The 14,168-nt window shown below is 39.4% G+C and overlaps 1 protein-coding gene across 1 annotated transcript in view; it reads right to left on the reverse strand.

The window, feature by feature from the left end:
* LOC138162237 (olfactory receptor 5V1-like) overlaps window positions 1–293 on the reverse strand; it is a 659-nt gene extending 366 nt beyond the window's left edge. The window contains exon 1 of the mRNA XM_069089270.1: window positions 5–293. Within this exon, the coding sequence (XP_068945371.1) occupies window positions 5–293 (289 nt within the window). The remainder of the gene's footprint in view (window positions 1–4) is intronic.
* Window positions 294–14,168: the final 13,875 nt, after the last annotated feature.

The following is a 14,168-nucleotide window of genomic DNA, read 5'->3' on the forward strand; positions in this document are numbered from 1 at the left end:
TAGGTAATGGTCTTCTTCTCTCGGAAAAAGTTCACCAGCATGATGGGGACAGTGGTGGAAGTGTAGCAGATGTCCAGGAAGGACAGGTTGCTGAGGAAATAATACATAGGAGTGTGAAGAACAGGGTTGATTCTGATGGCTGTTAATATGAGAAGGTTCCCCAGGAGAGTTACCAGGTATACAACCAAGAATATCAGGAAGAACAATCCCTGCAGCTCTGGGTGGTTGGAGAACCCCAGGAAGATGAATTCAGTGACAACTGTTTGGTTTCTCCTTTCTTTAATGTCCTTCATGGCTGAAATGAAAATAGAGGATGTCATGGTTTGGTTGAGGAGAGAGTTAACCCCTTCCTCTATCTCACCTCACCCCACCACACTATTGGCTACAGAAACCAATGGGAAGTACTTAACCCAGGAGAGAGCGCCCATGAAGGGCAATGATGGACAAATATTCGTTCAGGGAGGAACCCTGGCTTGATTGGAATTCTCAACTCATGAATTTGGAGTTGCTTGATTGCAGATCAATTGATAGATTGCACAGGCCCAGCTGGCTTTGCTGTTGTATGCCCATGATCTCATTCATTTGAGTGAATAATGGAATGTCATGAGTATTACACTTGTGTTCTTCATTTTTTTTTCTTTTAGGAGGGGGGAAGGCAGGGCAGTTGGGGTTAAGTGACTTGCCCAGGGTCACACAGCTAGTAAGGGTTACGTGTCTGAGGCTGGATTTGAACTTAGGTCCTCCTGACTCCAGGGCCGGTGCTCTATTTACTGTGCCACCTAGCCACCCCACACTTGTGCTTTTTTAAAAAGTGTAATTATGTAATATCCTATAGGAAGGAAACTGCTTCCTGGCAAATGAAATGCAAATGCTAAGGGAATGGACTGCTCACTGAATTATCTCACTCACATCATTTCAGATGAACCCTAACTTTCCACAGATCTATCAGAATTGTTAGAGAAGGCTGACCTTTGACCTGTATTAGAGTGGGCTACTGGAAACTAATTTGACTTCATCCCACCTGGATCTGAAATGAGAGACAAAGATCAAGTCAAGATGCTTGGGAGGGCAGGTGAATTCATTGATGAGGCAGGACAGAAGCTGTGCTATGATTATAAAAGTGGTTTTCAAGCCTTTTCAACCTGTGACCTCTTTGTACTTCAAGAGAATATAAGAACATAGGAATGGCCACACTGGGTCCAACTAATGGTCCATTCAGCCCAAATCATGTTGACAACATACACCCTAAAGGGAAGTACCATGGGAGATTATTTTGTGCACTTTGATTTCAGTTTAAGGGTAGAAAATAATGTATGGACCATCTTGATGTGGTTCTCCTAGAAAAGGAAGTACTAGTTCTAATCACCCCACATATGGAGAAAGGTTCAGGACATTTCCTTTTAGGAAGGTTCCTGGAAGCCTACAGTAGAACCAGAAGAGAGCTGGAGATCTGCTAATATAATTTTTTCATTTTATGGAGGAAGAAATTGGTACCCAAAGAGGTTAAGTATTTTATCCAAGTTTACACAACTAGACAGCAGATCTGAACCTAGATCCTCTGATTCCAAAGCCAGTCCCTTTTCCAATATTCCATGATGCTTCTCAAAACCTTGGCTACAGAGCTATCACATTCTCTTAGTTCTGTTTCCTTTCTGACCACTTTTGTACCCTTTATAGAACTCTGAAGGAAGGCATCTCTCAAAGGTCTGACTTTGACCCATTTCTCTTCTCTCCCTTCTCTCTCTACCCTCTCTCCCTTGACTTCAACTATGTATGTGCAAGTGATTCTGCAACCTATATCTGGAGTCCTGAATCTACAATGTTAAATCTCTCCAAAGAAGTGAAAAGGATTGGGAATGCATATGTGCTGGAGGAAGAGACTCTGGAAAAGAGAAGCAAAACCCAATATCATTGAGATATCTGTATACATAATACATGAATTGCACAGAAGTGAAACATATTTATCATGAAGACAGACCTTGAAGAGACAACTGAAGGATCATAGGCCACCCTGAAAAACACAAGTCAAAAAATCTGAATACTATTTTCAACAAAAAATATGCCCCAGAACTTTGGAATACAGAAAACAAAGCACCAATTGAAAGAATTCATAGATCACCTCTAGAAAAAAAAGAAACAAACAAGCAACACAACAATATTAACAGTCCAAGTCTTCAAATTCCAAGATACATAGTAATTAAATACCCAATTCCAATGAAAAGCAACAAACTCTGCAAGCCACCAAGGGAAATACCCACAAAAATAAAGGAAAGAAAATTTAGTTAGCCCTTATGAGAAAACCTTACTCTACTTCTCATCCTGTATACTTCATCACATGATATTGTGTGTACTCTTTACTCCCTGTCCCTTTTTAGGGGACAGTATCATACCTCCATTCCCTGTCCCCCTCTGAAGGATTTTTTAAAAGCAGTGTTTATATTGCTTGATCCTTCCTCTCAGTCCTGTTGAGCTGGAGGAAGGGCATAGGGCTTGTGATTATCCAAACTTTTTGCTTTGTGATTATGGATGGCTTATTGGGCAACAACACAATTGCCTTATTTAGGGGAAGGAGGAGGAGAGAGAACCAGGCAAAAGGCCATGGCAGAGAAAATATGGGAAGGACACAATGAAATTTGGCCACAGAACACAGTACTCCTAGAGTCTTGAACCAAAGAGGTAGAAGAGGTTAAGGATGAAAGAAATGGAGAGGTAAGAGAAGAGAGTGAATGAAAGGTATAAGAGAGGCGGTCAATTATTCTTGAGGAACTGTACAAGAAACTAGTGATATTGGCATATAATACTCTATATCAGCAGCTTCCAGAGAATGGGTCTTCAGCAGCCAAAATCAAGCTTATCATATAAAGAGTAGAAGCCATGGGTGCAAGTCATGTGGAGGCATACTTCAGTTTATTACAGAGAATTTCCTAACACCTAGAGGTTCCCCAAATGGATTTTGAGAGATTATTTCCTTAATTTCCTTATTTCCTACTTCTTGATAGAAGTGGGAGTTAGAGAGCAAGAAATATGGCAAGAGCTGGAGTCAACTTGAGTCCTTGAATCAGCATCAGAAGACCTGGGTTCAAGTCCTGGCTTAAGCAGAGAAGTGATACAATGAGTGTGTCCTTATCTGAACTGGGAAAGTCATTTAACTTTTCTGAATCTCAGTTTCCTCATTTACAAAGTTGGGATAATCATGTTGGTAGCAGGTACCTCACAGGGCTTTTATGAGGATCAAGACATAAAGTGCTTTGGAAACCTTAGTGCCATTGTTTTTATTACTGAAAGGACCAAATGGATGAAGAATGTCAGTTGTCCAAATTATGACATGAATCTGAACAGAAATCCTATAGAGTTTTTCAATAGTACATAAATCTAGCTCCTACAATGGAAATGGACCATGAACTGTGTTGAGTTGAGAAGGAGAAGTAGAATGAGTTCGGCTGCATTCAGGTAATTGTGAAGTAATTCTAATAACCTCAAGCTTCCTATAACGGCAAAGTCCTAACTTTACAACACAAACATTGTACTAGTGTTTCTGTATGGCAGGGAGGACTGGATCACCACTGCTTCCAAAAAGCTCAATATAAGCATCTCCTGGATGGCAATGGAGAATGGCATGGTAAGAAGACTACTATACTTAACCAATGTAGAACTGTATTAAAAAAAATACCTCTAAACAGCATCATCAAAGGATTTTTCGTCAGAAAGAAAAGATAGGCAAGGCATGTGGGAAGAGTGAGGGATTAGAGGACAGTCAGAGTGCCCCAAAGGCAGAAGAAAAGAGGACAGCCTCTTTTTTCAGGAGAAAAAGAGGACAGCCTCTAACCTAGTAGATGGACCCAGGCTTTCAGCATGACATAGACATGAGCAGCACAGGATGAGCAGTTATGGATGGGTTGTGATGCATACTCGTGGAAGGCAGTCCCAAAAATGTGAGATCACAAAACCATTAGAGCATCACATTCTCTCCATTCTTTTTGCTGACACCTATCTCTTTAAGGCCACTCTCAAATTTCTCAGTGACTCTCTCAGGATCTTCCTCTCCTTCTTCTCCCCTGCTGTCAATCCCTGGGACTTATTAATGACTTCCCCAACAACCTGACCCTCTTTTCAGCTTTAGACCAGTAAGGTCACATGTAAGATCTCAACAACCCTGAAACTGTGCCAGATATAATATCTGAAATTTTGAAATTCTACCATGACCACTATCTCCTCACTTTCTATCTCTCCACTAATACTCACAGTGAATCTTATCCTTTGCCCTTTTCATGGTCTATAGGCGCTTGACACACCTCTGTTTTCTCAATGCAACTTATTCCTCATGATTTTGTTTTTGCTATTATACAGCCTTGACTACACAGTCTGCCCATTGAAGGTTTCACTAGTTAGTTTCTCCCATCCCTTACATCTTCACTATTATCACCTGTGATTATTTATTGCTGTTTAACCCTCAATATCCGATTTCACTGTTTCTCCTCCAGGAATTCTGAATGTCAGTGGAGAAAATCATCAAACCCTGATGATTTCAGCCATTGAAAGCCTGGGTTACAATCCCTGATTCTTGACAGTCCCTCTACCCTACCTCATTCACTTCCTATATTATTCCCCACAGCATCAGCTCCAACTTCTTCCATCCTTCTGATTCTCAGTGTCACAAATGATGATTTTGCCACTTGGTGGGTGTGTTATAGTGGGGATTCTTTCTGTGTGTGGGTTCTTCAAGATGGCCATTGAGATCCCATCTAATATTCAAATCCTGCAATTCTGCTTCCTTCTTCACTAAGATTGAGGACAGCAGATACAGCCTTCAGACAACTATACTCTCCCTTTCATTAAAACTTCTCAAGCATCCCCCCACTCAATTTCTCCTACTTTTGTCTTCTCTCAGGATGAGACATCCTCTTTCCTAACAAAGTCTGTTTCTTCTCCCTGGATTTTTGATTCTGTTATTTCTCCCCTCCTTCATGACTTTACTTCAGTAATAATTTTTTGTTTATGTACCATCAATGTTTCCTTCCCCTCTGTGTATAAACATGCCCAGGTCTTCCCAATTCTAAAACCTAAAAACAAGCAAACCAAAACCAAGTTTACTTAATCTTATCAAGCTGCCATTCTGAAAATTTGTATTGCTGACCTTGTAAAAATCTCCCCCAAATGCCTCTGCTTCCTTCCAAACCCATGCTCTCCTCAACCCTTTTACTGGGCTTCCATCCCCATTTCTCTGTTGAGCCCATACTCTCATGGACCATTATTTTCAGATGATTTGTCCTTTTTTTTTTCCAGTCCTCATCCTCTCTGAATTCTCTGCTGCTTTTAACTCCCTCTCTCCTACTGTACACCACTGGATATAATTCTTTGGCTTTATAGCCAAGGTGGCCAGATGTCACAGTGGAGCGTGTGGGATCTGAGTTCAAATTTAGCCTCAGTCACTTCTTATCTGTGTCACCCTGGGCTGGTAATTTCCCCTTTGCCTCTGTTTCTTCAACTGTAAAATAGAGATAATAATAGCACTTAATATGCAGAGTGTGTGTGAGGATAAAATGAGACAGTAAGTGTAATATGCTTAGCACCGGCAGTGTGTAAATGTGGAAGCTCTGTCAATGTCATCCATTATGATTGTTTTAGCTATCACATTCTCTTAGTGTTCCTGCCTTTCTAACCAGTCCTTCTGCAGCCTTTATAGACCTCTGAAGAAGAGTATCTCTGAAGGGTTTGTTCTTGGCCCATTTCTCTTCTTTCCCTACTCTCCCTTGCAAATAGAATTTTATCCTATAGATTCAGCTAGGTCTGTGCAAGTGAGTCTGGAAGGTTTGTATGCAGCCTTGACCTCCCATCTAAGCCCCAGACATAGTTCTAAAAACCGCTTCCTTTGATGATTCTAGCCCATCTAGCTTCCTACCACCTCATCTGTCTTTTCTCCACTGCTGCATTTCTTGGAAAAGTTGTTTATGCCCATACTTCCACTTCTAGATTTTTCTAAGACATCACTACCTGGACATGACACCTTCATTTCAAATACTACATGTCCCAAACCAGGTGCTATTTTCCAAATGAGGAAACTGAGGCTGAGATTGAGTGCTTTGTCCAAGATCTCACAGTAGGAATTGGCCAGGCTCAGATTCAAACCCAGGGAGTTTGACTCCTAGTCAGAGGATCATATTGTGGATCAGATGTTTTAGGGTGAATGAAGGTAGGAGGTGTAGTGGGAGGAGACCTTGACCTTGACACAGAAGACTTGGATTCCAATCTTCCACCTAAGGATCAGGTGACCTTGTATGAATCATCTTTAACCCTTTGAGTCTGAGTTTCCTCATATATAAAATAAAGTGGAGGTTGGATGAGATGATGTCTGAGGTTCTTTCCAATTAGAATATTTCTTTGGTTCTTTGGGATGCCCTTGTTAAGGGGCTGTATTCCTGTAGTTCACTTTGTCATCTAGAGATAGTAAATTACCTCCAAGCTAACAAGGGTCTCCTGCTGAGATCTGGGTAACTGAGGCAGGTCTGCAGGCTTGGGTAAAGAAGTAGACCAGGGCAGATCTACAGCAAGGAGCATGTTCAGCAACAAACATGTGGCTGGAGCTTGTCGTTTAATGGAATTATTGGCTCCAGGGGTAGATCAATGGGAACAGCAGCCAGTAGTTGTATTTGTTAATCTTCTATTCTCTCCCAACTTTGTTGGGAAAGAAATCCTGTTCATTCCCCTCTGAAACATCTCTCAAATATATCATTTCCATTCTCCCTGCTGTTCCCATGGCTCCCAAGGGCCCTCACCACCAAGTGCCTGCCTGTACTACTGTAGCTGCCCCAAAGCAGGTCTTCTTCCCCCTGTTGTCTGCTCCCTCCAAAGCAGCCTTCATGCTGGGCAGCCTCATCTTTCTAATGCTCTGATTTAGTGATTAGTGATTTAGTGATTTTAGTGATTAGTGATCATTCTGCTTTACCATCCATAATGGCAATGCATATTTTGCTGACTTGACTGATTTTTTTCCCAATTAAATTGTCCAGATTTTTTTACTTTACATAAACCCTGCTGAAGATAAATTTGATGGCCCTCATTACTCCTGGGTTTCACCTGTGATGAGAATATTTTTTTTGCCCACGGATTCCCTAGGATAAAGAATTAAATAATATTAGGATTCTCAAAAAAAAGTTTCATATCAATTAAAAAAATGACTTACCTCTTATTTTTAAATTTTCTTCTTAAAAAAAAAAAGAAAATAGGTGAGTAAAACTAGATGGAAAACAAAGGAAAGGTTATGGTTTCTTGAATGAGAAGAAAAATGATCTTATGAGCAAAAAACTGAAAAGCTCCTGCTTTAGTCTGGAGAACAGAAGTGGAATCAGTGAGCTGCTGCCCCAGGGCCTGCAGGGAGAGGACTTGGGCTTTTCAGGTCCTCCTCTGCTGGCTGCTCTAAGTTCTTGCCTCAGGGGTTGCTCCTGTGAGAGATCAGGGACACCGGCCTGAAGAGTTCAAGTTATAAACCAGGCTTATTTCTTATTTAACCTGGTCAATCCCTAGAGACCAGAGCAGGTTTTAGTCCCTGAGGTTATTTTCTTGAGTCTCTGGACTACCTTCTCTTTAGTGCCTCAAACAATAAGGCTTTCCTTTTCCCCCAGGGTCAGAGGCTCATAGAATGTTTTAAGAGCAAAGGGACCCTGATAATTATCTCTTTGAAGCCTTTCTGGATTTACTTCCTCATCCATGTTTCCGATCATCCCTTACTATATTATTCTGGCATTTTAAACTTTGATTCACTAAAGATTTATTAAGCTTCTACTGTCTCTATCACAATGCACTAGGCACTAACAAGGTCCCTGCCCTCATGGACCTTACAATCCTATCTGTACGGTTACCAACAACACCTGGGGCTCTCCTCCACCTGAGAACTCCCATGACTGCTACCTCCAGGTTTGAGACATATCATGAGTCTGGGTTAACATTCACTCAAAATCAGAGTTCATGAGCCTTTATTGATGTGTTCCTTTTATCAGCCAATCAGTGGAAATACTAGTTCAAAGCAAAGTACATATAATTCAACTACATAGCAAAGTAAGTGCTCCCAGATATATCAGGGGCCACTTGCCCATAGGTAACTAGATTGCCTGTGGAAAAAAGGGCGAATACAGGAGCATGAATGGATGGGCATATAGGTAAGGCAAATGAATGAGTGGAGAAGACACAAGGGGAGCATTCATGGGTGGAACAGACATGGCAAGGACAAATGGTGCATCTGACAATGCTATTTGCTCCTGGGAAATGCCTCTGATTTCCTTCTATGTCTCTAGGAAGGCTACTTTATTCACCGAGCTGGGGGACTCAGCTGCTTAGTTTTAGAGGCCTCTTCAGGCCCTCTGCTGCTCTCATTACTCTTGAGCCTATTGCAGTGACTATGCTATCTCTTCCTGCTGGGAGAAAGTTAGTTCTTGGAGCCCCAGCCCCATCAGCTATTTAAGTCACAGTCAACCAAGGAGCCAGCAGACACCCTCAGGCTTAGATTGTAGATCTTTTAACTTTATTGTTTCTGCCTCAGGCAGCCTCTCTGTGAGTTCTGTCTTCTTTCTGACTTGGAATGAGAATGTTCCTTTCAACTTCTTTCCATTTTCAAGATGGCAGTTATGCTCCTCATATATCACATGAGGGCAAGACTGAAAAGGGTCTGGGTGGAGATGGCTTTGTCTCATATATTCCCTCTCCTTCCCTCTTCCACCCCCACACAGAGTCCCTGATTTCAGTTCCATGTCAGAGAGGACAGATGTAGTTTGCAAGCACAGGAGGGTCATAAAGCAGCAAGATCATTTGTGGCATAATGTAGATGGGGGTCCTAGCCATAGCTTAGGAGTTGAGAGGGCAGTCCAAGGTTGGGCCCTCATACAGACCTCGGAATATAACAGTAAGAAGGACTTAATGCTTGGATCCTAATTCTCTGTACCTCAGGACTACAACTTTATTATATTAATAACTGCTAAAAACAAAATAAAACAAAAAAACCAATAAATAAAAATTAGTAAGCAAAGGAGAAAGAAACTAACCATAGTTACTATGGGGAGAGAGAAGATATGGGTTCATATTCAGAGGAAAATAATGGAGCTAAAAAAGCTACTCTGTTTTCAAGGAGAAATGTCAAATGTTCCCAAGCACAAAAAGAGCTCTTGGAAGAACTTAAAAAAAACTTTAAAAATCAAATAAGAGAAATCAAGGAAAAATTAGGAAAAAAAAATAAGTGCAATATAAGAAAATCAAGAAAATTATGAAAAGTCAACAACTTGAAAACTTAAGGAAGAAAATAATTCATTGAAAACTAGAATTGGGAAAGGGGGAGCTAATGACATCCTAAGATATGAAGAAATCAAAACAAAATCAAACGAATGAAAAAAAATAGAATAAAAAATGAAACATCAGAAAAATAACTGATTTGGAGAACAGACTGAGGAGAAATAATATAAGAATATTCAGACTACCTGAAAATTATGATTTAAAAAAAAGAACCTTGATCCAATATTAGAAGCAATTATCAAGAAAAATTGCCCTGGGGCAGCCAGGTAGCACAGGGAGTAAGAGCACCAGCTCCAGTGTTGAGAAGACCTGGAGATCGAATCCTGGGCCACCCACCCGGAAACACCTGGCCGTGTAACCTTGAGCAAGTTACTTAACCCCAATAGCTTAGGGGCGGCCAGGTGGCTCAGTGAGTAAGAGCACCAGCTCCAGTGTCGGGATGACCTGGATCAAATCCAGGCTCAGATACTCAGCACCACACCCAGAAATAACTGGCCTTGTAACCTTGAGCAAGTTACTTAAACCCGATTGCTTAAAAAAAAAAAAAAAAGAAAGAAAGAAAAATTGCCCTGAAATACTACAACAAGAAGGCAAAACAGAAATTTAAAAAAAAATCTACCAATCACTACTTGAAAGATATCCCAGGAGGAAAATTTTACATGAATATCATAAACAAGTTTCAAAGCTCCCAAGTTAAGGAGAAAATAGTTGGAAACAACAAGAAAAGAAAAACAATTAAAATATCATGAAACTACAATAAAGATTGCACAAAAACTAGCCACTACTAAATTGAAGGACCATAGTTCTTGCAATATTATATTCCATAGAACAAAAGAGCTGGGATTATGACCAAGCAAAGTTAAGCCAGCAAAGTTAAGTATAATCCTGAATGGGAAAAAAAAACAAAACAAAACACATTTAAGGAACTGAAAAGCTTTCAGGTTTTTGTGGCAAAAACCCCAGTATTTAAGGGGAAATTTGACATGTAACATCCAGGGGAACTGTAAATATTAAAGACCAAGCATAAGAGACTCAACAAGGTTAAATTAGTTACTTCTTATATGTGAAAATATTAGCAGTACTCTTGTCATCATTATTTGGGTAGTTGGAAAGAAAGGCTTGGGCTAAACTGACTATGATGGGGTAATTCTAAAAAAAATAAAACTGTAGGGAGAGATAAAAAGGAGTAATTATCTCATACAAATGAGGCATTGTAGTGCCAATGCAATATTTACAGAACCCACAATCACGATAAAGACCGTGACTATAAGTATAGCATGACATTCGATTGCAAAATATATCAAACTCTCCAGATAGAGTTGAAGGATTTATTTAGACACCAGAAAATGGAATCCCCAAACCAGTAAGCCGAAGTACCAAAGATATTCAGAGGCCATAATAATGGTGAGAGCCACAGCATCTTTTAGCCTTCCCACAAACCAATACATGATCAATATTTACTCATGAACCTATCTGACTCCTTGCTTAAGCTCCTCTGTCTCCAACTGTCAGACTGTGTCTACCGGCTTCCTGTGAGCTCTGCTTCTCCTCAGCAAACTCCTCCCACCACAGGCTCCATGTGACCACATTCAGCTTATTAGGGGGCAGAGATTATCTTCATAGCAGGGAAGCTTCAAACTCCCCCCTAGGTCTATTAAGGGGCAGGGAAGATCTTCAAATTCCCATTTCCATTACAGGCATAAAAGGAAAAACTGATACAGAAGAAACTAGTAGGGGGAGGGCCATTAGTGCTGGAACCTTACTGTCATTGGGAATGAGTTAAAGAGGAAACATATATACACACATATGTTTATATATATACATATGTGTGTATTTATATATGTGTGTATAAAAGTCTTCTAAATTCAGAAAGAAATAAGAAGGCAAGGGGATAGGGTAGGGGGAGAGGATAAGGAAGGGACTCAGAGGAGTGGGTTGGTTCAGGAATAGGAGGGCAAGGTAGCAGGTAGAAATAAAGCAGAGGAGTGAGGAGGAGGGATAGGGTAAATAAGGTGAGAAGAACAGTAAGGAAAAATAGGAGGTAGGGAAATACACAACAAGTAAATTGTAGCTTAGATTGTGAATGGGACAAATTAACCCTTAAAGTGGAAACATTAAAAATTTGAATTCAACAATATATTACTTTCTAGAAACATAAAAATGAGAGATACACACAAAGATAAAATAAAGGGCAGGAGTAGAATTTATTATGTGAAAAATGTGAGGATAGTAATCATGATCTTAGACAAAGTTAAAATAGATTTAATCAATAGTAAGAAATAGGGAAACTACATTATATGTCAACAATATTATTCAATATTGTTTTAGATCATTTAAAATACCTAGACAGTATAAAATAACTGAGCACATACCTGTCAAAACAGACACAGGAACTATATGAACATAAACATAAAACACTTTTTATACAAATAGAGATCTAAATAATTGAAGTAATATTTCTTGTTCATGGGTAAGTAAAGCCAATATAATTTTTAAATAACTTTGCCTAACTAATCTATTTATTCAATATGTCATCCTAATTAAATGAGTAAATATTTTTTTTACTGAGTTAGAAGAAATAATTACAAAGTTCATTTAAAGAAACAAATAGGAACTTCAAGGAAACCAGGGGGAAAAGATATAATGGAAATAGATTTGGCACTATCAGACCTTCAACTATATTATAAAATGAGAGCATTGTTGAAGTATAAAATGAATAATTTTGGTTATTTTAAATAAATTTTTTTGTATAAATAAAATCTTAGAATAGAAGGAATGCAGAAAATTGGGGGGAAACTCTCATAGTCTCTCTGATAAGTTGTGATTGGGTTGGAATATTGCTGTGATGCTGGAGATGATGAATTGGTTGATATAGAAAAACATGGAAAGACTTGGACTTATGGAGGAAAATGCTATCCACCTTAGGAGTAAACAAGCATAGTGTGGTCTCACATATATGTATGTGTATGAATGTATATATATTTACATTTATAATATATATTTACATTAAATATATAAAATATATTTATATTTATATATAAAATATGTGTATATCTGTAGATATCTATGAATATGTATATGTATATATACATATATGTGTATATATATTTATATATCTCTATATATTTCCATGCTTAATTTTTTTATGTCTGTAGATATCTATGAATGTGTATATGTGCCTATGTGTGCATCTATGAATATGATGATTCATAGATACACCTGAGCCACGAGTAAACCATAAGTGCTCTTATCCCACCCTTGTTGACCTTGAAAAACCCAGAGAATATTACCCTGGGAAAAATCCTGAAATAGTGGAACCAGCAGAAGGGTTACAGTAATCTTTTAGCTCAGGAGCCTAGGAAGATCGATGCAAAGGGTCCTTCTTGCTATGGCTGAAGGGGACCAGTACAGAAAGTGAGATGTCCAGTAAGCCCCACCTCTGCAGACCAGTGGGAGATCCTGAACCCCAGGGGGATGGAGCCGGCAAGTGCCAACACCAGGATCCCAGGTATGCCTTGACACAGCCAGGGGAATTGACAGACACCAGTGTGGACTGGCACCCACCACCAGCTGAGCCTGTGCTCTAGCACAACCCTAGGGGAAGTGGAGTCCTCCAGTGGCCAGACCACCCCTCCCTCACACCTCATGCTTCATGCTTCAGTGTAACCCTGGGCCAACTCAGAAAGACATCACCTGACCTTGGTCTTAGTACACACCAGCCAGCTTCAGCTCAGCACCAGGTGAGGTGCAGCATTGTATAGCTTCTAACTGACAGAACCACAGCACATAAAGCCAGTAGCCAGGCCCCTAGCTCCCAGCACAAGAAGCATGGATCAGAGTCCTCTGTACCCCAGAAGCAGAGATTCACTTTAAAAGGCAGGAAATAGGCACTCACAATGGGTAAAAAGCAAATTGGAAAAGCAAAGACCATATTTTCTTACTGTGGAGACAGGGAAGATCAAAATGCAAATTCAGAAGAGGACATCATTGACACTGTACCCACATTTGAAACCTCAAAAGGGAATATGAACTGGTCTTAAGCCCAAAAATCATTCTTGGAAGAACTCAAGAAGTATTTTAAAAGCTAAATTAGAAAGATAGAAGAAAAATTGACCAATTATTTTTAAAAAAACAGTTGACAAAATTGAAAAAAATTTCACCAAAGAGAACAACTGCTTAAAAAGTACAATTGGTCAAATGGAAAAGGAGGTACAAAAGCTAACTGAAGAAAACAATTTGTTAAAAAATAGAATTGAAGGGGGCAACTAGGTGGTGCAGTGAGTAGAGAACTGACCCTGGAGTCAGAGGACCTGAGTTCAAATCTGGCCTCAGACACTTAACACTTACTAGCTGTGTGATCTTGGGCATGTCACTTATCCCCAATTGCCCTGCCTCCCCCTTCTAGAAAAAAAAGACCAAAAAAAATAGAATTGGACAAATAGAAGCTAATGATTCTATGAGGCATTAAGAATCAAACAAACCTAAAGAATGAGAAAATAGAAGGAAATATAAAATATCTCATTTGAAAAAAAGATCCAGGAGAGATAATCTAAGAATTATTGGTCTACTAGAAAACCATGATGAAAAAAAGAACCTGGATAATATCTTCCAAGAAATCAAGGATAAATTTTCTGTGTCCATTGTCTTCTTTTGTAAAGGTACCAAGAAATGCTAAGAATTTGTATTTTCCTTAGTATTAACATTCAGAAAATGGCATTCCTCTTTCTTTTTGAAAAAAAAAATATTTTTGTTACATTTTGAGTTCTGAGTTGTCAACCTCCATCTCTTTTAACACTACTACACAAGTTCAACATTTGGCACAGATCGTGTGTGAAACCATACAATATATACTTCCATATATCAATACTTTCTCTAGGGGTGAATAGCATCTT

This window comes from Petaurus breviceps, unplaced genomic scaffold, assembly GCF_028583685.1.
Source record: "Petaurus breviceps papuanus isolate PSGF00001 unplaced genomic scaffold, PetGlider_PUasm1.0 186, whole genome shotgun sequence".
NCBI lineage: Eukaryota > Metazoa > Chordata > Mammalia > Diprotodontia > Petauridae > Petaurus > Petaurus breviceps.